Source organism: Panthera tigris, chromosome B4, assembly GCF_018350195.1.
Source record: "Panthera tigris isolate Pti1 chromosome B4, P.tigris_Pti1_mat1.1, whole genome shotgun sequence".
NCBI classification, from domain to species: Eukaryota; Metazoa; Chordata; class Mammalia; order Carnivora; family Felidae; genus Panthera; species Panthera tigris.
Genome location: NC_056666.1, coordinates 21,614,022 through 21,637,386, shown reverse-complemented (window position 1 = coordinate 21,637,386; position 23,365 = coordinate 21,614,022). Strand labels below are relative to the sequence as shown.

Genomic DNA, 23,365 nt, shown 5'->3' with positions numbered 1-23,365 from the left:
AATGAATCTTACCAGGGTGCCTGGGTGGCTCAGTCGGTTAAGCGTCCGACTTCAGTTCAGGTCATGATCTCGCGGTTTGTGAGTTTGAGCCCCGCGTCGGGCTCTGTGCTGACAGCTGGGAGCCTGGAGCCTGCTTCAGATTCTGTGTCTCCCCCTCTCTCTCTGCCCCTCCCCACTTGGACTCTGTCTCTCTAAAAGAAAGAAAGAAAGAAAGAAAGAAAGAAAGAAAGAAAGAAAGAAAGAAAAAACAAGAAGAAACATTGAAAAAATTTTAAAACAGAAAAGAAGTCTTACCATTATTTCAAGAGAATTTGTAAAAATAATAAGGAAAGGTCTAGAAAAAAAAAAAAGCTAAAGCCTAATGCTAACTCTTTTAAAAAAAAATCAAATGAAGAAATAAAAAAGTGGAATATATTCTATACAGCATAAGAACCTGGGGCACAAATTAAGCATTCTTAAAAATTGAGGCATGGACCGCTCAAATAGGATACTCTCTGACATAGGGGTAAATTGCTCTATTTGCTTTACCTCACAGGGTCACAACACAGCTTGGGCATAAAGGAGAAAACCGTGTCAGCAAACTTTCATAACACTGCAATTTCTCTTCCTTCAAAATGCATTCTCTATTGTATGTCTAAGCTCACAGTTTAACATGCCTTTCACACAAATTGCTACGAAGAATTTTTTACTAAGAATTATTTCAAATCCAAAGGAAATAACCCCCACCATGCAAAAGTACTTTTTGTCACTGTTGTTATTCATTATTTTATTAAAACTCACCAACCTACTTAAATTTTTCTCATGTTTTATCGAAAAACATGTGTAAAGTATATTTCATTTGACTATACACACACACACACACACACACACACACACACAGTGTAATACATGTCCCCCCATTTCTAGATTTCAGATAACCTAGAAGCATCCAGAGACTTGGCCAGAAAACTTCTCTATAGCCCAATCCTTGCATATTACCAATCTAAAGAAACATTGTGAGATCTCGTTCACTCTTAAGTGCTAAGGTCCATCTTGCATTAATTAGAAATGATTTAACTGCACGCCTCCCAACCAAAGACCTGTATCCCAGAAATTTGAAGAATTCCACCACACTAAAATACGTTTAGACTTTATAAAGCATTTAAAAAAAATTTTTTTTTAATGTTTATTTATTTTTGAGAGAGACAGAGAGAGAGCATGAGAGGCAGAGGGGCAGAGAGAGAAGGAGACACAGAATCTGAAGCAGCCTCCAAGCTCTGAGCTGTCACCACAGAGCCAGATGTGGGGCTTGAACTCACGGAATGCAAGATCACGACCTGAGCTGAAGTCAGCGGCTTAACCGACTGAGCCACCCAGGCGCCCCTGGACTTTATAAAGCATTTTAAAGCGTTTTTAAAATTCAAATCTCAACTTGGAAAATTCAAATCCCTCAAAAAAAATTATTTACTGGGGCACCTGGGTGGCTCAGTCAGTTAAGCATCTGACTCTTGATTTGGGCTCAGGTCACGATCTCACCGTTCATGGGTTCAAGCCCCAGGTTGGGCTCTGTGCTGACAGTGCTTGAGATTCTCTTTCTCTCCCTCTCTCTCTGTCCCTCCCCACCCCCCTACCTCTCTCTCTGTCAAAGTAAATAAATACACTTTAAAAAAAAAAGATTATTTACTAATGGTCAATGGCCAATGGAATAATGGTCAACGGTATGCTTGTTAACAACAGTTCTGTAGAAAAGGAGGAGGAGAAGGAGCGGAAGAGGAGGAGGTGGGAGACAATGGCTCTGCCATTGTAGCACTGCCGAATGCCATGGTGTAAATACCCCCACCATGGCTGATTTCCAGCTGTCACTGTGACATTGGCGAAAGCAGATAGATTAGATAGAATTGCAAATGGATGCTCAGTAGTACGCCATTACCTGGTATTTCCACTAGACACATGCAATCGACATGTATAAACTCAAGAGCACGATAATAGTGAAATGAACTAAATTAGTTAAGAAGTAATGACTCGAGTATCATTTTTTTAAAGTTCATTTATTTGAGAGAGAGACAGAGAGAGAGAGAGAGAGAGAGAGAGAATCCCAAGCTGCCAGCACAGAGCCCGATACGGGGCTTGAACTCACGAACCGAAAGATCGTGACCTGAGCTGAGACCAAGAGTCGGACGCTTAACCAACTGATCTACCCAGCCGCCTCTCATTTTTGTTTTTCGTTCGATTTCTTTAAGTTTATATAATGAGATATTTTAATAATGGCTATTTAACCACTGCCTCACCAAATTCCTGAAAATTGAGCAGCCAGTGAGGGTGGATTCCAGCCCAACTGTGGGATCTCGGCTCTTTCCTTGGCTCTGTTTTATCTTCTTTTTTTCTAATCTCTTAAGCCGAATACTCTATGTCTTTTTATTTTCCTTTTTGGTTTATGAAGACCATTAAGGAATTTAATCGTGAGAACAGTTTTGGCTGCATACCATGGCGATTTCTACACATTAATTTTCTCTCTTCACGTATTTCATCAATAGTCTGTTGTTTGTATTACGGACCAAATGCTACTTAGGAACATTTGTGGGTTTTGCTACTTAGGAACATTTGTGGGTTTTGTTGTTGTTGTTGTTGTTGTTGTTGTTGTTGTTTTATCCATCAGATTAGATGTGTTTTCTTTAAACTTACTAATTCTGGTTTTACTGCAGGGTGACTTGAGAACGTGGCCACTATCATTTCTAAGGCATACCCTAGACACGCTGCGGTTTCCAGGCCACTGCAATAAAGCGAATATCACAACAAAGTCAGTCAAATGAATTTTTTGCTTTCCCAGCGCAGATAAAATTATGTTTACATTATACTGCAGCCTATTATGTATACAATAGCGTTGTGTCTAAGAAAACAATGTGCATACCTTAATTTAAAAATACTTTATTGTTGGGACGTCTGTGTGGCTCAGTCGGTTAAGTGTCCAACTCCTGGTTTTGGCTCAGGTCATGATCTCACGTTTCTTGAGCTCAGGCCCCCCATCAGGCTCTGCGCTGACGGTGCAGAGCCTGCTTGAGATTCTCGCTCTCTCCCCGTCTCCGCCCCTACTCTGCTGGTGCTGTCTCTGTCTCTCCCGAAAACTATTGTTAAAAAATGTTGACCATCATCTGAGCTTTAAGAGTCATAATCTTTTTGCTGGTGGCTGCTGACCAATCAGGGTGGCGGTCGCCGAAGGCTGGGGTGGCTGTGGTGATTTCTTAAAAGCAGACAACGATGACGTTTGCCACGTCAATAGACTCTTCCTTTCACAAGCGACTTCTCCGTAGCATGCGGTGCTGTTTGATAGCATTTGAACCACAGTAGAGAACTTCTTTCAAAATTGGACTCAGTCCTCTCAAACACTGTCCCTGCTTTATTAACTAAGTTTATGTGATATTCGAAATCTTTTGTTATCGCTTCGACAACCTTCACAGCATCCTCACCGGGGGTAGATCCCATCTCAGGAGATCACTTTCTTGGCTCATCCGTAAGAAGCAGCTACTCATCCGTTAAAGTTTCGTCATGAGATTGTAGCAATTCAGTCCCATCTTCAGGCTCCACTTCTAATTCTAGCTGTCCTGCTGTTTCTGCCCCATCTGCCGTCACTTCCTCCACTCAAGTCTTGAGCCTCTCAACATCATCCCTGGGGGTTAGAACCAACTTCTTCCGAAGTCCTGTTTACCTTGATATTTTGACCTCTTCTCCTGAATCACGAACGTTCCTAATGGCATCCAGCATGGTCGGTCCTTTCCGGAAGGCTTTCGATTGATTTTGCCCAGATCTATCAGAGGAATCATTATCTGTGGCAGCTAGGGATTTATGAAGTGTATTTCTTAAATAATAAGCCTTGAAAGTTGAAATGACTACCTGATCCGCAGGCTGCGGAATAGATGTTGTGTCAGCAGGCATGAAAACAACATTCATCTCATTGTACGTGTCCATCAGAGCCCTGGGACGACCGGGGGCATTGTCACGGAGCAGCCATATTTTGAAAGGAATCTTTATTTTCTGAGCAGTAGATTCAACAGTTGGCTTAAAAATATTCAGGAAACCATGTCATAAATAGATGTACAATCATCCAGGCTTTGTAGTTCCACTTATAGAGCACAGGCAGAGTAGATTTAGCATAGTTCTTAAGGACCCTAGGATTTTCAGAATGGTAAGTGAGCATCGGCTTCCGCATGAAGTCACCAGCTGCCTTAGCCCCTGACTAGAGAGTCAGCCTGTCCTTTGAAGCTTTGAAGTCAGGCTTTGACTTCTCCTCTCTAGCTATGAAAGTCCTGGATGGCATCTTCTTCCAGGCTAAGGCTATATTTTCTATATTGGAAATCTGTGATGGAGTGTAGCCACCTTCATTAATGATCTATCTTTGCTACGTCTTCTGGATAATTCGCTGCAGCTTCCACATCAGCACTTGCCGCTTCACCTTGCACTTTTGTGTTACGGACACGGCCTCTTTCCTTACACCTCGGGAACCAACCGCTGCCAGCCTCTGATTTTTCTCCTGCAGCTTCCTCGCCTCTCTCAGCCTTCATAGAATGGAAGAGAGTCAGGGCCTCGCTCTGGATGAGGCTTTGGCTTCAGGGAATGTCGTGGCTGGTTTGATCTTCTCTCCAGACCACTCCGACTTTCTCCGCATCAGCAATAAAGCTGCTTCGCTTTCTTATCATTCCTGTGTTCACGGGAAGCACGTTTAATTTCCTTCAAGAACTTCTCCTCTGCGTGCACAACTTGGTTAACCGTTTGGCTCGAGAGGCTTAGCCTTTGGCCTACTTATCAGCTTTTGACATGCCCTCCCCTACGCTTAATCGTTTCTAGCTTTTGATCTAAAGTGAGACCCGTGCAACTCTTCCTTTTCACTTGAACACCTAGAGGCTATTGTAGGGTTATTAACTGGCCCGATTTCAATATTTTTGCATCTCGGGGAATGGGGAGGTCCAAGCCGAGAGAGAGAGACAAGGCCTGGCTGGTTGGTAGAACAGTTAGAACACACACAGCATTTATCAGTTAACTTTTCGGTCTTATACGGGAGTGGTCTACGGCACCCCAAAACAATTTCAATGGTAACATCAAAGATCACCAATCACAGACCATCATGACAAATGCAATAATAAGGAAAAATTTGGAAATAGAGCAAGACTTACCAAAACGTGACACGCAGACATGAAATGAGCAAATGCTGTCAGAAAAATGGCCCCATTAGACTTGCTCGATGCAGAATTGCCACGGCCTTCAATTTATAAAAAAAACACAGCAACTGCAAGGCACAAGAAAGGAAGTGCGGTAGACCGAGGCATGCCTGTACTGTTGAAGTCCGTTCAGATTTTATTATTATGAAACGCTTCTGTTAGTAACGCTGACAAAAGTTACAGCTTAGGGAGTGTAATCCAGAGACGTTATATCCTCTTTAAATCTTCTCGAGAATCTGATATAATAGTGTCTTAGATCAAATACCTATGAAATAAAACTGGAGGCAAAGACTGTATGCAACGCTGCCCAGACTCCCAGGACACGTCCAGTGAGAGCGCGTGGAACCAGTGAGCCTCAGAATAGTCCAGCGGGGAGACAGAAGACAAAGCGATTGTGGATCTTTCTGTTCTGTCTTCCAATCATCAAAGTTCACCCCACTAGACATCAAAATTCTGTGGTAGAATTTGCAAACATGGCCACAATAATTCCTACCGTTCCTGGATACATCCTTGTACGTTTCCCTCTGCAATGCGACTTCGCAGCAACTCCTATCACGAGGACAGGTCTATTTCCACCCCCTGAATCTAGTTTTGGTCGTCTAACTTTCTTTGGCCAAGGGGACGTTAGCAAACAAATAGGATGCTGAGCAGAGACTTGGAAACTGCACGTGGCTCTAGGGCACACCCTCTCTTGCTGTCGGGACCCTCTGCCACCATGTATATAAACCTCAGCTAATTTGCTGGGTGATGAGGGTCACATGCAATTGTCCCAGCTGACATTGAGCCAACTGCCAGACATGGGGGTAAGACCCCCAGACCAACCAGTTTCCAACCATTCTATACTGTCTAGCCAGGGGAGCCAGTGTAGACCCGAATGGCCCAGCCACCCTCAGAATTGTGAGAAAAAGTCTTTGTTGTGTAAAGACTTTACATTTCAAGGTGTGTAGCAAAAACCAACTGACGGGCTCTAGCGCGGCAGAAGTTGGGTCATCTGGCCCTTTGGGCCACTGCTGCAGAAGCAAGATCCTGTTTCCTTGGAGTCCAGAAGTGGCGGGAGGAGCCTTGTGGCTTCTGGGGCCCCCATCCAATGTCGCTGGAACCATGAGAGTCTCCCCATAATGAGCGCTGAAGCCACACTGCAGAGGCCGCAGAGGCAGCCAGTGGTGCAAGGAGACGAGACGGTGACAGGGGTGTCTGTGAAGCAAGGACCAAAGTCAGAATTTGGAGGGAAGGCCAAGCGATATGGGGAGGTGCATAAGGCGCTCAGAGACCTATTTGTATCTAGCGTGCGTTAAGACTCTTAATTTTAAGGAAATGAAAACGAACTTGAATTAGCCTAAGGGGAAAAAAGGTTAATTTATTGCAAGGATGCAGGAAGGCAGCAAAGCCTTAGAAAGGGGTCAATGTCGGAAATGATAATGTGGGAATTCTCTCTTCCTCTAGTACCCAGATCTCTTAGCACATTTACATCATTCTTTCCTCTTTCTTTTTTTAAAATTTATGTATTTGTTTTGAGATAGAGAGGATGCGAGCAGGGAAGGGTCAGAGAAGGGGAGAGACAGAACCCCAAGCAGGCTCCATGCTGTCAGTGCAGAATCCAAAGTGGGGCTCGAACTCACAAACTGTGAGATCATGACCTGAGCTGAGGTCAACAGTCCGATGCTCAACCGGCCGAGCCACCCAGGCACCCCTATTCTTTTCTCTTTCTGCAATCCAGCTAGCTACCTCTTCTGCTTCCCCGGAACTCTATGGAAGAAATCACACACACAGCCTTAAATTCAAATATTACCATCCCAGGCCCACAAATGTGTCCAATTTCCAGAAGAAAGAAACTGATTAGTGTAGCTTCAGTCAGATGTGTACCCCAGAGTGGTGGGGGTGTAAGGCTTCCCAAAGATTGATCCCTGCAAATGGGGGCAGAGGGAAATTTCCAGAGAAAAGGGTAAGAACTGAGAAAATTGCATTTTACAACATTTGCCCCATTTAAAAGATGAAGAAACCAACCAAACTTCAGGGAGAATAAGGAACTCTCCCTAAGGTCACAGACTACCAAGGGGCAAGGAAAAGATCTTAGCCCAGATCTAATCTCAAACCTCAAGCATTTCCACTTCTAACAGAGCTGTTCCACGGGACTCTATGGAAAAATATCTAAGATACATGTATTTTCTATAATTAGCATGCTTAATTCTTGTTTTTTAAATTTTTTTTTAAAAATTTATTTATTTATTTTTGAGACAGAGAGAGAGCATGAACAGGGGAGGGTCAGAGAAAGAGGGAGACACGGAATCTGAAACAGGCTCCAGGCTTTGAGCTGTCAGCACAGAGCCCGATGCGGGGCTCGAAACCACGGACCGCGAGATCATGACCTGAGCCGAAGTCGGACGCCCAACCGACTGAGCCACCCAGGCGCCTCAAGCATGCTTAATTCCATAAGAAAAAGTTGAAATTATATTTTAAGCCCAAGATACATCAAAGAAAAGTACTCCCTTGTTTTACAGTTGACCATCTTTAACACATCAAATTTAACTTCTTCCTCCTGCCTTCCGATATCTTCTATAACGTAGCCCCACAACACCTAGCCTGGTTTCCACACTGCTCCACAGGAACTCTTCGTGGTGACGTAGGACTGTTTTTCTACTGATCTGAATGCACCTCAGTCACTGTCACATCGGTGCGTTCAAGGGGATGGTCCCAGAGTGGCCACCCCCCTCCCCCTTACCATTCCGATCCTTTCTCCCTTCAGAGTTTGCTCTGAATCCAGCCTCTTCTGTGAACCTCTTTGGACAACTCAAATCTCGCTGAATTTCCGCTTTTCTGAACCCCAAGAGTCAACTCATTCAACAACAAAAAAATTTTAAAAATTTGTATTCTTAAAATTTCTTTTCTTATCCGCCCCCCCAACTAGGCTATTAATTTCTTAAGAGGGGGGATAACACCTTGGTTTGATTCTCCAGGGGGTCACTGAAACCTTCTGGTCATCTGAATACAAGATGTGTGTGAGGGGGTATGAGTTTTCCAACCCCCATCAGATGCCTCAATGATTAACCAGTGACTACCATCGTGGGAGCTTAATCATTCCAGGGTGGAGTCAACAGCCTGCTAGACCAACAGATTCTTTTCTCTGCCATTTCTCCTAGAAATCGCAGTTACTCTTATGCCCTGAGCATGTGTTTTGATCTGTGTAGATGAGAACTGAATCTAGCTTCATTTAAATATAGACTGAACATAAATGTATTCATTGCTTTCCGGCCCGTTACACAGAGGTCTCTCATGTATGTCAGCTTCAGAATTGCACACTCGTTCAAGAACTCAGGTCTACATCATATCTATTTCACACCATAGTATTAAGAACAGTGCTGCACGGGGGCACCTGGGTGGGTCAGTCAGTTAAGCGTCTGGCTTCAGCTCAGGTCACGATGTCCCGGTCGGTGGGTTCGAGCCCCGCGTCGGGCTCTGTGCTGACAGCTTGGAGCCTGGATCCTGCTTCGGATTCTGTGTCTCCCTCTCTCTCTCTGCCCCTCCCCTGCTCACACTCTGTTTTTCTCTCTCTCAAAAGTAAGTTAAAAAAATTTTTTTTTTAATTTTAAAAAGGACAGAGCTGCACAACTAAAACCTGGAACCCAGAGCTTGCGAGAATCTGTAATATATTGAATTTTCTCCGTCATCATTATTTTTATTAAGTTCTATATATTCTTACTTTTGAAAGTCAAATGGTTCAACACAGCTTAAAATGAAAAACAGGGGGTGCCTGTCTGGCTCTGTGAGCAGAGCGTGTGACTCTTCATCTCAGGGTCATGAGTTCAAGCCCCACGTTGCGTGTGGAGCCTACTTAAGATTTTTAAAAATTTAACAACATTTAAATGAAAAACAATAGTCTCCTGCCACAACCTTCCCACCCCCCAGAGGCAGCTGGTTCCACTCCTTTAATCTTTATTCTGGCGTATGCCTCCATAATTAAAAATAATGTGTTGACATTATTATGTGAATTACTAATACAAATGTAATTTATGCTCATATAAATATATAATATAGTTATATTTACTAAAAATATTTTTAAACTTCTTGGTTTTTACTTTTAAGATAGTATATATTTTCTATTATGGAAGATAAGATTTTAACTCTGCGACATTATATATATATGTGTGTGTGTGTGTGTTTGTATATATACATATGTGTGCATATATATATATATATGTGCATCCATATACGTATATATATAGGCACTTCCCCTCCCTTATCTTCTCAGTTATTTACTTCATTTTTTGCGAACCCGATATCCAGGCTGTGCATTTTATGTTATGCAGTGATCTTTCATAACTGAGTACAAACATTTGGTCTTTTGGTTAGATTTCCTTTTCTTATACAACTTTTTTCTTCTCCCTAAAAGTAACGATCGTCCCTTTTTCTTCTATTTGCTTGGTTTTCTCTGTTTTTGCCACTGATCTGTCCCCAAACCGTTGTCAGCTCCCCTGACAACACTCATCCAGCCCTCAGTGGCCAGAAGCCCCGAGCTGTCCTGTGCCAGCCTCTCTTTAGACCCACAGCCCAGATGCCAACTTGGACATTCCTTCTACCACCAACCAGTATGTGGCTTCCCTTTGTTTCAGGTGAGATGGAGACCTGTTTCCTAGATCCCGTGTCTTAATTTCCCTTGGTTGGCACCCTCGTGTAGGCAGGACTCTTGCCAGTAGATTTCTGAGAAAGGCTAAGGAAGTGGTACCTTTTTTGAGACTTCAGTGTCTGAAAATATGTTTATGCCACTCTCATTCTTAATAGTTTGGCTGGCCCAGTAAATACTGTTTCGTTTCCGCGCTACCCGAGATCTCTTGGTCACCTTTCCCTTGGTAAATCTCCCACGTCTCGGGTCTCACTTTTCCAAGATAACATCTAGAATGTGCCCTTTGGCTGCTGGGGTTGGGGAGGGAAATATGTAGCCTAAATTCTTCCAATGACACGTACATGGGTAAGACTTCGGTTCCGAAGTCAGCAGTGTGAGAGGCTCCTGGGTGGCTCGGCAGTTACTCAGTCGACCTCTGAGGTCGGCTCGGTTCATGATCTCACGGTTCATGAGATCGAGCCCAGCGTAGGGCTCTGCACTGACAGCCCGGGGCCTGCTTGGGATTCTCTCTCTGCCCTTCCCCACACACTCTCTGTCTCAAAATAAATCAATAAACTTAAAAAAAAAAAAAAAAAAGTAAGCAACATGAGAAAGTGGCTGTTTCCTTTTTTATTTTTTTATTTTGTGGTAGATTATGGAGACGGCGATCTACTCTGTGGGGGAGGGATGGCTCGATACAGAGCTGACTCATCATTGCTGCAAGCTGTGGTATCCGGAGAAGTGTGGTAGTGTGGATGTTTTCTCAGGTACGGTCCCCACGATGGTCTTTGGGTGTGGGTCCTGGCAACATGGTGTGCAAGCCTGCATTCTCTTGCTTACCAGAAAAGCCCATAAACAACCCAAACAATGTAACGTCAATAAACTCCATATCTGCTTACATCAACCGTATAGATTCTGCTGTTTACAATTAAGAATGCTGATTTGGCTGGGTATAGAATTGTAGCTTCGAAATCATTTTCCTTCCGAATTTGCAAAGCATCGTTCGATGGTCTCCTGGTTATGTTTCTGTTGAGAAGTCTTAGTTGAGAATCTGTTGAGTTCTTCTGTTGAGAAATGACTTCGTTTTCTCCTCGAAAGCAATGAGGCTATTTTTTTAATACCGAGTACTTTGAAATAGCTATTCAAAATAACATGGCATGGGTTGCATTCATTGGGCTGCCACACACAGTTGTACATGTTGTGCACTGCACCACTCTGGGGAACACTATTCCCATAACATTCACAGACACAACGTATATGGCCGTCCATGATGATACTGTGGACATCCTGTGGGACCTTACAACCTAGAGGTTGCTATCCTTGAGCTCTGGGAAATCATTGGTATAACCTTTCTTTCTCAACCATTGTCTTCGTTCTATCTCTGGAATACCTATTAGTCAAATATTGGGCTTCGTAGATCAGTTTCCTCATTTTCTTATCGGGTCTCTATTTTTCATTCCATGTCTCCTTGTACCACTTTCTGAGAGATTTCCTCCACTTTATCTTCCAAACTTCTACTGAATATTTAACATCAGCTATGCTATTTTTAATTTACAAGAGTTCTTTTTAAAAATAGCAGCACTCTGTTCTCCAGGATCCAAGATCTTATCTTATTTCTCGGAAGAGATCAATTAGAGATTCACTCACTTTTTTTCTCCTTTTCGATTTTCTCCTGTTCACTGCATCCTTCCCTTTCTCTTTCCTTCTCATCCACTGCTCCTCCGTCAATTATTGGGGTCTCGCGTTTATGTTAGAGGCGATATTAAATGCCCGGCGATCGATGGCATTGGTCTTTCTGAGACGGAAGCTGTTTGGAATATGTGTACAGTGTGGCTTCCCTCTGCGTGCCTGCTTTCCTGAGGATCCCAACTGAGAGTCCTGGAGGTCTTTTCTCCTGATCTAGTCTATTTTCCCCGAAAGAAATCCGCCTCGGGTTGGGTGTGGCAGGCAGGGAGAGGCGAAGCCTGAGCAGCCAGTATTCTCAGATCGGAGTGCAGGCAGTGGCTCCACATCCGCTGTTTTCAGCCCCCACCTGCACCGCCATCAGCAGGGGTAACCAGTGCCTCCAATTCTTTGCTCTTCTGGGATTCCGCAGAGCGCGGCTGCTTCTGGACCTTCCCTGAGTCCGATAAGGTTTTCGGTTCTCTGATCTAAACTATTTGCCACCCCTCTTTCCAGTTTCCACACTTGGTTTGATTAGCGTCATCTCCTTTTCCATTTTCTTTGTCCTTGTAGGATTGTGATTTTTTTTTTCCCCGTCATTTTTCAGGAAGTATTGTGAGAGGGAAAGATGGCAAATATGTGAAAAATGCCATTTTTAAAAACCTGATATTCCCTCCATACTTTGAAAAACTCAGGTAAGGCCGAAGGCATGTCAGGCACTTACCTCTCCCCTCCCTCACTTGCATGTAGCAGCAATATAGCACCTACTGCGTGCGATTATCCCGAGGGGTCCATGAGGAAAGCAGGTAAAGCACCGAATTTAACTTACGATTGTGAAATCAATGGGACCAAACGCTCCAAGAAGTGTTTTCCTTTATTTCTCTCATCTATTCAGCATATTACTGTGGCTTGCCCAGGACACCTTCTCGCTTAGATGGACAGAGACACATTGACCAATATTCTTCCTTGGTTCTTTGTTCTCTAGACATCACACACAGCACTATCCTTCTCTTGGGACAATACGTTCCTGCAGGCAAGATAGACAGGCAGCTAGATAATTCGGTTACAGATACTTGCATCAGTTATGGCTTTCTTTACATCAGCTACTTTTTTATTTATTTATTTATTTATTTATTTATTTAATTATTTTGGACAGAGAGAGCGCATGCACAAGTACGAAGTAGAGGAGGGGCAGAGAGAGACACACAGAACGTGACGCAGTCTCCAGGTTCTGAGCTGTCGGCATAGCGCCTCGTGCGGGGCCTGAACCCACGAACTGGGAGATGTGACCGGAGCCAAAGTCAGACTCTTAACCAGCGGAGCCACCCAGGCGCCCACACGTCAATTACTTTTGATGAACCCCTCACAAGGTTTTGTTTATAGTACAGCTCTCCCGACTCAGCCGGACGACCGCCCATCTCAACAAGAACGTTCGTGATCATCTCTTGGGAGGGGTTATGCTTCCTGCTGGCGGCTCTGACCCATTTATGATGATTCTTATTAACCTTAAGAAAGTGATTAAGAATTACAAGAGGGTAAGCCTCATCCTTAAATTTTAAATATGACACTTCTATGGAGCCTCTAGTCCACTAAGTACCCACTAATGGTGTGAGTTCTTCCCCCTTCTTTAGGTGTGGTTTAGACGTTTTCTTTTAAAGACTGAGCAAATTAGTAAAGCTAGTAAATTAGTAAAAATTAGTAAAGATCACCTTATTTTAAGCACAGAAAACTATTCTAAAGGACAACCAGGCAGGAATTATAAATAAAAAAGAACTAGAAAGCAGAGAAAGGGAGAGAAGTAAAACCAGCAATCTCCCAGAGAAGCAAGATCTATGAAAACATAAGAGGGAAAAGTTTTATATATTGTTCTCTCTGAAGAGACCCAGGACGTGTGTTGAAGGCCAGATTTTCAAGATATTTCCGACATCCTAAAAAACAATTAAGAATGGAAGGGAAATAGAAAAATAGCAGCCTTCTTAAAACAAGGAAGGCTTTGCACACGTATATATTTAACCGGTGGCAAACACATTGTGGGAGAGCTGATAAGGAGCCCTCCGTGGCAGCCACTATTAATTCGGTGAAGCAAGTTCATGCATATTTTATTCCCAGATACTGCCTTATTATAATTTTCTTCCTAAAGATATTGTAACCCTAAACCATTCCTGTCAAAAAAAGATTTGGAAAAGATTGCTATTTTTCTGCCAAAACCCATTTACCCTTCCTCTTGGGAACAGTCTGGATGGTATTTGCCAGTTAGATAAGGCCATATGACGAAATTCGGGCCAACAGACAAGAGCAGAAGCGAAGGGTGCTACCTTCGCTGTTTCTCTGAGCTACGATCCAGACACGGTGGTGGCCCAGCGTGGATGTTGCACATCGTGACCGTGTCCTGGGGAATGTGTCCTCTACGGAGCACAGCCGGCCTGGACTGCTCCCTTTGGAACAGTTAAGCGAAAGAGAAACAAGTTTCTCTCTGTTACAGGCTTCGCTTAACTATCTTAACTATTAAAATCACACTGTCTATTTCTGTAGGTTCCTGTCGCTTTCTAAACTAGTCTAGCCATCTCTCTGCGAATTGCCTCAATTCTGAGCAGTACTGACTTCTGCCAACAGCCACCATCAACAATATGGGAAGGTAATGAAAAATCTGTCCGAGAAAACTACTTTATACTGAAAAGTGTTGGGGCGCCTGGGTGGCTCAGTCAGTTGAGGGTCTGACCCTTGACTTCCGCTCGGGTGGTGGTCTCGTGGCTCCTGAGTTCCAGCCCTAGGCTGACAGTGCAGAACCTGCTCGGGATTCCCTCTCTTTCTCCCCCTCTCTCCTCCTCCCCTGCTCATGCTCTGTCTCTCAAAATAAATAAACTTAAAAAAAAAAAAAAGTGTAACATACGTCTTAAATCACTCTTCTAATTCCGTCCTAAAGCCCTGTAGGATAAGTCGTGTTTGAGGTTTCTGCTTCAGACATCTACTGTTTATTGAGATAGGAGTATTGTTTAGAGGTAAAGTTTTAAAAAAAAATGTAATTGTTAACGCCCCTCCCCACCCCCAGGTCTGGCACTTTCGGGCAAGATGACCAAGGCGGTGAAGCAACGGCTGAGAATTTCTTCACGGTGTTCTTCCGCTTCTTCCGTCCTATTCTATCATCAGTACGGTTCAAATTTCACCGTAAGAGACAAAAGGTGTGAATGTTTCCTGTTTGTCATTAGAACCGAAAGCTTTATTTGAGTTTATTTTACAAATTGGCTGCACAGGCTTTACATGACCCATTGGTTTAAATTTCCTTCACAATTACCTACTTTGCACACCGCCCTTTTGCACTGTGATAGGCTATGAAATACAACCACACAGTCCGCGGTTAAAATTATTGAGAGAACTTCTAATCTAAGTGGAACATTTGTTCTCAATCATCACTTCGAGCCTACGTCACTGAGGCTACCTCTCTACCTACTCTCAATCTACTTGACGTCGATATTTGCTAAAAATTCCGGTTCAAAATATAAAATTCTTGGGGTGGGGGGAGGTTTTCTCTAACTGCTGTCGAATATAAAACGCACAAATCCCATTGGGAGTTTTTCCAATTGTCGTTGCCTGAGTTCTATTCAGGTTAATTGCAGAGTGCCTATGCAACCATTCTAATCAATATAAGGGAAAAATCCTTCAAAGAAAAGGGAAGGCCAGGATGAGGAAGACTCACTTATTTACCCAGTGTAGACATAATGCACGCTCATTAAAGGAGTATTAGGGAGAGGCCGTTCCAAAGACAATAGTCATATTTGTACTAGACCTATCTATGTGTACTGTACTTTGGAGTCTTTAATACAGAACTGAAATTTGAATTACTTCATAATCAGCACAACGTGGTGAACTGGAACACTAAATACAAAAAGCAAAAGGAAGACAATGACAGGTACACAAAAAGGATTACATGTGGCAGAGAGGAAGCAAAGTATCAACCAGGCAATGACAAATCAATTGCAGCTTTGAGGACTAAGATAGTTAGCCTCAAGTTGTCTTGTTTTGTTTTGTTTGAATATGGCACTACATACATTCCGGGGTCCCTTAATCAGAAAATTCAGCATTTCCAGGATACTACCCACAGCATGCACAAAAGAAGACAGGAGTGCCTGGGTGGCTCAGTCTGTTGAACATCCGACTCTTGATTTTGGCTCAGGTCATGATCCCAGGGTTGTGAGATTGAGCCCCGCATTGGGCTCCAGTTAAACATGGAGCCTGCTAGGGGCGCCTGGGTGGCTCAGTTGGTTGAGCGTCCGACTTCGGCTCAGGTCACGATCTCGCGGTTCGTGAGTTGGAGCCCCACGTCGGGCTCTGTGCTGATGGCTCAGAGCCTGGAGCCTGCTTCCGATTCTGTGTCTCCCTCTCTCTCTACCCCTCCCCCGTTCATGCTCTGTCTCTCTCTGTCCCAAAAATAAATAAACGTTAAAAAAAATTAAAAAAAAAAAACATGGAGCCTGCTTAAGATTCTCTCTCCCTCAGGGCGCCTGGGTAGCTCGTAGATTAAGCGTCCAACTCTTGGTTTCAGCTCAGGTCATGATCTCACGGTTCACGGGCTCAAGCCCCGCGTTGGACTCTGCACTGACAATGCAGAGCCCGCTTAGGATTCTTTCTCTCCCTTTCTCTCTCTGCCCCTCCCCTCTCTCTGTCTCTAAGATTCTCTCCCCCACCTCCCCTTCTGTCCCTCTCCCCCTCCCCCCACTCTCTCTCTCTCTCTCTCTCTCTCTAAAAAAAACAAATAAAAAGAAGACAAAAATATAAGCAAAAAAACCTCTCTCGTTGCCCCAAAACTAAAGCTGAGCACATTACTCATAACAGAACATCCTATTCTCAGATTAGAAACCCATTTCCTATTATCCTAGAGTCAGTTCCGATAAGCCTGCTTATTGGTGTCTTTAATTCAACATAGGAAATCAGGATGGGGAACCGGGTTTGAGGGAGGAGACAGGAAAGTATAAACCACAAAGACAAAAGTGCGAGCACTCTGAGATCCTTTAAAGTACAAGGGGACTTGTCCGACCTCCAGCAGCCTGCCATGGCTTCACGTCCACATACCCATGCCACCATGAAAGCACTCAGCCATTCAAGGAAGATCAAACTACGTTATTATTTCACAAAGGCAAATTAGTGCACCACAGATTGCTTCTTAAAAGAATTTTATCGAAAGCAGTTTTGTTTTCAATTCTAGACCTTAATAGACCGCTCCATTAGAAAACTCACTTGTGAAAACCAGGCTAGATAGGATTTTACTACTAGTAATCTGATGACAGTGAACTCTCTCTCTCTCTGACCTCTACTCATAGAATAGTCACTGACCTAATTTACAGTGGGAGGAAATACACCGATTCTTTTCCCCCAATAGATCTGCTTGCCCAGGCCCCGTTGACCAATGGTGTAAGGCTGAGGCCGGTGCTACTGAACACAACAATCCTAAAACATGCCTGAAATCTGTCCAACGTTTCCTTCCGAACCAGGCTATAGAAAGAAAACAGAACAGAACTACGAAATGGCATAGACTGGACTCGAGATGCGTGCAACCCCGAAAGCAAGTCAGAGCAAGGCCCCTGGGCTGAGGCAACACTTTCAAAATCACTTCAGATGAATGGAAGTTCTATTTTTAAATAATTTTCCTTAGTTTAGCTCTCAAGATGTTTGCAAGATGACACAGAGATCACATCAAATTCTGATCTTTGGGTTTCAAAATCTACTTTTTCCATTAGAGAATTAAAGACTTCACTGCCTTTTTGTAACTGACAAGCTCAGAATTACTCTGTCAGTGGTAATGCCCCGTAATTGTAGAATCCAATCATTTTTACTTAATTTCCCATCCACCAAATATTGTCCCAAGCTCACACTTTCCTTCAATCCACTCTTTGAACAAATACTTACTGAGCATTTACTCTGCTAGTTACTAGGTTTGAGCGCAGAGACTCAACAGGGAACATAATATACAGTCCCTGCCTAGTGCACTTAGTACATTTAGGGAATGAAATGGAATTCAATGCCATCTAGTTTCTTGGTGCCTCTTTGAGATGGTTATAGACACTCCAAAGAGTAATAAGGTCTGGGCTTGTGATTTCATGTAACAATCGTTGAGCGTGACCATGACAGATCTGATACAGACACTTGAATGTCTCCGGTCTGTTTACCTGCATGTTAAATTATCAGAGGTCCAAAGGTTTAAAACCTATTTTTATTCTCTAATACTTTTCCTCCATATGGGCACGCTGAATGCCAAGCTAACTTTTAGAGTTCAACTTTCTCACCTTTTAGGGAAAGAGGGAAAACACATAAAATAAATTTTAAAAAGTAGTGAGATTAGCTCAAGATCTTCTTCTTTAATACAAAAATTACGGAGAAAACATGGCAACATAAAGACTGTTTACCTAAGCTGAGGCTAACCAACTTTGATGTTCAAGGAACCCTAAGGCATTTCCTTTTCTTAGAGAATATTTGAAGGAATATGAACCAATCTGGCTGCTGAGAGTAAATTACATCCACCACATTTCCACCGCTTCAACTGCTCTACCCAGCACTGCTACTAAATATATAAACTTGGGATGACAGCAGAGAATAAATACTGAGTGTAAGGGAGTTACAACACGACACTTCTTCAAAAAAACAAAAACAAAAACAAAAACAAACCCGAGCCAAAGAAAGACAATGGGAAAGACACAGACAGATCTTGTAGGCGAGACCGCTAAAAAAATGTGCTGCCGTGCAATACAATCTTAGGATTCGTTCATTTTTTTTTAAACACACACCTTTGAGAATCTCAATCGATGAGTTGGGACTCTAATTCAAAAATGAAACCGAACCCAGAAAAAATCGGTTTCTTCCGAACAGTCATGGGCTTCTAGAACGCTTTTTAGGAAATTATACCTAATTAGCCTATTCATATGTGTAAGTTTTAAGCATATCCAAATTTTATACCTGTCTACATAAAGGGGAGAAGAGGAAAGAGCCATATTTAGCTAGGTAATTCAAATAATTTTTTTCCCCAAGTTAATCAGCGACGCCATGAGGCAAACCTTATCTTGCCTAAAAAAGCAGAGATGCGTGATTAGTTAACGTTTAAAAAAGTTCATTAGTTAACATTTAAAGGAAATTGTCCTGCTAACCCATGGCATTCTTCCAAAAATGTGGTTAAGCAATGAACTCAAGCTCAAATGTGCCTAGACACGTGACACATGAACAGATGCCATTATCAACTGTAAAGTAAAACATCCAAACCAGCTGTTTTCATTCTACAATAAACAACATACCCTGATTATATATATACACAGGTGTGCTTGTAAACTAAATCCGATTAACACGTTTTAAACTTAATAGATTCCCGTGGTCTCCAGATGCCAGACTGGATAAAAATTAGGGCACTGCTTTGGTTACTCTTTGAAACATTTGAATCTGTGCTGAGAATAAGTGAAAGGCAAAACCCAGACACCGTGCTGGCTAACCCAGTACCCGCACTTCCCTGTTTAGTAGCCATCCTCTATAGTTTGCCAGGAATTGTAATTAGAAATAATGAGAGCAATGTCCTGAGTTACTCCACCTTTAAATTATATTTCTCAAAGACTTATCCTGTGAAATGACTAATGATTATCCTACCCTGTTCACGTGAGAACTTAAGAAACCTCCCTGAGAATTCCGTGACAGCTTTACATACGGAAAAAAGCCATACACGTGTAAGAAAACGCTCCCGCAAGTGTCACTTCTGAAATTCAAAAACGGCCTGGGCCAAAAAGACATCGCAAAAGTAAAATTCCACATTTTATTCATTCATTCCATCAGCTGAGAATCGCTCTATTGTACAAATACAGCATTGTACAAAAAAATCACAAAATGTTACAAAATAAAAAAGTACAAACTGCAGTACTTAATAAATAGGACTGAAAGTAGTTAAAGTGGAAATAAGATAGATTTCAGGTTGGGAACATTGTTTGACCCAGCAAACCATACAAGATCTGTTTACAGACATTTTTATTTGTACATAATACAGGGCAATCCTATTTTGCCTTTTGAGAGAATTTAAAAGGAATAAAATATTAAGACGGTATTCTCCTGCTGTAAAACAACCGCCACGGTTGACTCAAGGCATTTATGCTGTTAGTTTTTCAAATCTCTTAGTTGAATCCGAGAAGCTATACAAAGCAGGAGGCTTATCTTGCCACAGAGTTAAAATGCTTCTATAACAAAATGACACATATAAATAAAGACGGTTCAGAGCACCAATCTACTCTAAATGCCAACCAAAGTACAAGAAGAGTTGTCACTGTCCCATCAGCAAACATCAGACTTTCATTCAAGTAAGCTGGTACTATCCCTTAAAGAAAACTCCCACAACCTTCCCTTTCTCTTTAAAAGGTCTTTCTCTTTAAAAGGTTTACCATTTCTAGAAAAATAATGATTTCCAAAACAACAAATCTGGTTTTCATCAAAATGGAATGGGCCAATCAGTCTGGTAACACGAATGCATCGATACCCACTCGAAATAATTATCTAAGAATCGTAAAATTCAAAGTCAACAACATAAAATAACTACTAAGTCACAAAACTCTGTTCAAAGTAAGAAACTTCATGTAAAGCGCTTCTCTGGATTTATGCTGGAAAGCCGTCAAAATGGAACACACGTCATAGGTGAAGGTACACCAATTTTTAAAAATGTTGTGCAAAAATACATTTGTGTAGAAAACAGATGACCAGGAATGAACAAATTTACACCGTGAGAAACTAGCTTGCAAATTAAGTAGTGCCAACTTTATACAGCAAATTATAAATAGCAGTAGGACAGTAGGATCACCGAAAGCCATCATGAAACATCATTTAGGTGCCCAGCAACCTTCAGCTCTGAGGAGAAGACATTCAAAAAAATGATTAAGGCATTACACCTACAGTAAATCTACTAGGAAGTTTAAAAGTGCTATTACCCTGATTAGAGTTCATAATTCTCCCGACACAAATCACGTATGCAATTCTCCCAGGGTGTGGGTTTTCAGCCACTTCAAGAGCATGCATTTTGTTCAATATACATTTTGGACAGGGATATGGCCATGGATTTGGCAAGTTCCTCATCGCGTTTTCTCTGCACTTGAGTCTGTTTGCACCAACTGTCATACTCTGGGTTAGGATAGGAGTGATCGAACACCGCATCGTAATGTCCATTACTGAGCCAACTGAGCCAAATACTAGGCCTTAGGGAATCCTCTGGGCCCAAATAGTGAATCATGGTAGACACCGTGGGGCTCTCCAACCTCCCTCCAGTAGTTAAATGTATATTCACATTCAGCATCTGCCCCATGGCCAGCAGCTCCGGGTACCCGGCCCACGCCCCGTCTTGAGCAGCAGCGATGATGAACTCCCCCACGTCGCCCTCAATCAGGGGGCTGAAGTGGTCAAGATGATCGGCGATGTAATGCACCGTCTGTTCCCTCAGCTCTCGGTGCAGGCTCTGGTCCCCGTACACCGTCTTGCTGACCGCCCGGTAGAGGCAGTTGCCGTCGGGAATGATGTGGAAGCGGTACTTATTCCTCTGTCGCAGGTACTTGTCCTGCCTCTCCACCTCCGCCAGGTACAGGGCCAGTTTCTCGTCTCTGGGATCCGACCTGGAGACGATCACCGCCTCGGCCCCGCCGCTCTGGGCGGCGTCGCCGCCCCGCGCCGGGGGCGCCTCGGCCTCCGGGTCGGGCCGCCGTGCCTCGTCCGCGGCGGGAGGGTCGCTGCGGTCGCCCGCCCTCTCCCAGCCCCGGAGGCTCCTGTCCGCCGGGTGCTCCTCGCCCCACGGGCCGGGGCTGGGCTCCGGGCTCCCCGGGGGCGGCGCGGGGCCTCGGTGCTTGGCGGCGGCCAGGGCCTGGCGGTGCTCGCTCAGTCGGAAGTTTCTGTCGGGGCCCTCGCGGGCCGCGTCCAGGCCCGCGGGCTCGGGGCAGTCGGGCCTCAGCAGCTCCTCCAGCAGCCAGGCCGAGGAGCCCCGGCGCGGCGGCACCGGGGCGGCGGGCGCCGGGGCCAGCAGGAGGCAGCGGCCGCGCTGGGCGGCGGGCGCCGCGGCGCCGGGCTCGGGCCCGTGCAGCAGGAGCCGGTCGGCGCCCAGGGCCCGCACCGTGATCTGCGCCGTGGACGTGTAGTGCGGCGGCAGCGGCGGCTTGCAGGACCCGCCGGGCGGGCCGGCGGCGGCCGCGGCGGGGGCGGCGGCCCCGGACACCATCTCGAAGCAGGAGGAGAAGGCGGGCATCTTGGCGGCGGGGGCGGCGGCGGCTTCTCGGGGCTCGGCGGCCGCGGCAGGCTGGCACTCACCGGTCTCGGGCTCTGGCTCGCCGCTGGCGGGGCCCGGGGGCTGCAGCGAGACCTTGAAGGGGGCGGCGGCGGCGGCGGCGGCGGCGGCGGCGGCGGCGGGAGGAGCGGGCGCTGCGGCCGTGGGACCCGGTCCCCCGGCTGGGTAGTGGGTGCAGACGCTGCTGTAGAGCTGCATGTCCCTGCCCGCCGCTCGGGCCCCTTATAGGCGCGGCGAGCCCCTGTGAGGGGGACACACCCTCCGGGCCCGGGGGAGGGGGCCGGCCCGGCGCGATGACCCAGTGCCCCTAGAATAGAAATGACCGAAGGGCCACCGGCCGCCGGCGCGTCAAGAGCCGCAAATAGCGCCCGGGTCCCCGCCAAATTCCTGCTGCGCCACAACGCGCGGTGGGGGCGGGGAGAGGACGCGCGCTCGACCCCGGCCGGCGCGCTCGGCCCGCAGACCCGGGGCGCCGCGCCCGCCTGCCGCTGCTCCGGCCCGCGGCGGCCGCTGGGGACTGTCGGAGGAAGCCGCCCGCCCCGCTGGAGCGCGTCCCGACAGCGAGGAGCAGTGCAGGGCCCGCGGAGGGGCCGGGAGGCGGGGCCGCGGTTGTTTACCTCAGGCCGCGCGGCCGCGTCACGTGGGCCCGTTGGAATGCGCGGCTCGTCGCGGCGCCCCATTCAACAGCGCGGGCTCGCCCCGCCCCCCGGCCCGCGCCCCGCCCCGTTCGGCGGACGCCATGGGCGTGGCCGCGGCGCTGGTTGGGGCGGGGGACGGGGGACGGGAGCGCGCGCGCGCGCGCGGGCGGGGCGCGGGCTGGAGAGCGCTGCGCCGGGGTGGCCTGCGCGGGCTAGGCGTTCCTGGCCGCGGCGGGCGAGGAGGCGGTGACAGCTCTCGCCTGCTCTGCCACAGGTTTCGGTGCTGCGCCATCCTGCACTGCGGCTGCGGATTGTGGCGGGATGGGCGCCGCTCAGGGAAGCTACGATGCTTTCACAGCGTGCGTTTCGGAGGAAGTTTCAGGCTCGGAATGGAGGACGGAGCGCCTCCTTCTAAAACCTGCGTGGCCTCTGCAGGGCCCTGGCACCACTGCCGTCGTTTTGACTCAGTTCTTTGGATTAAAATGTTAACGTAGCGTGACGCCTCGCGTCCTCCCCAGGACCTTGCTGCCCTGCTTAGCCGAAAGCAACTTTTCTGCACCCCCTACCCCCTGTCGACTGGCAAATACATGCATAACTTGGGCGAAAGGAAGCCCTTCAAACAGCCTTTCGAAATACCAAATGCCTAACTACCTCGGGCCCTTGGCAAATAGAGGCGGCTACTAACCGTGGGTCAGAGTCGTGATGCATACCGAGGTCGTGTAGAATAGTGAAGACTTAGGCTCAACTGTTAGTTGTATCCTCTCTGTAAAACAGAGCTAGAATACTCCTAGATCAACCGCGGACTGACTTTACAGGAGCGGCAGCTTTTGCTGCATGCTGAGCTTTGATCACGTGCAAGTAACAGGCCCTAAACGTTCAAATTGAACCTGGAAGCTCTTCCGTAGTTTTAAGAAAGGGGGAAGTAGGGGCGCCTGGGTGGGCTCAGTTGGTTAAGCATCCAACTCCTCGTTTGGGCTCAGGTCGTGATCTCATGGTTCATGGG

General features: G+C 45.7%; 1 protein-coding gene across 2 annotated transcripts; it reads right to left on the bottom strand.

Moving 5' to 3' along the window:
• Positions 1-10,417: 10,417 nt before the first annotated feature.
• On the bottom strand, positions 10,418-22,001 carry OTUD1 (OTU deubiquitinase 1). Of its 2 annotated transcripts, XR_006219684.1 has the most exons (2): positions 20,388-22,001; positions 10,418-12,475 (listed from the first exon to the last, which is right to left on the bottom strand). XR_006219684.1 is itself a non-coding variant. In XM_015537160.2 (1 exon), exon 1 carries the CDS (start codon positions 21,920-21,922, stop codon positions 20,462-20,464), a length of 1,461 nt encoding a protein of 486 aa, XP_015392646.2. In that variant the 5' UTR covers positions 21,923-22,001; the 3' UTR covers positions 19,218-20,461. The 2 variants fall into 2 exon arrangements, 1 of the variants encoding a protein (XP_015392646.2); XM_015537160.2 differs by lacking the exon at positions 10,418-12,475 and having other exon boundaries at positions 19,218-22,001.
• Between the last annotated feature and the right edge of the window lie 1,364 nt (positions 22,002-23,365).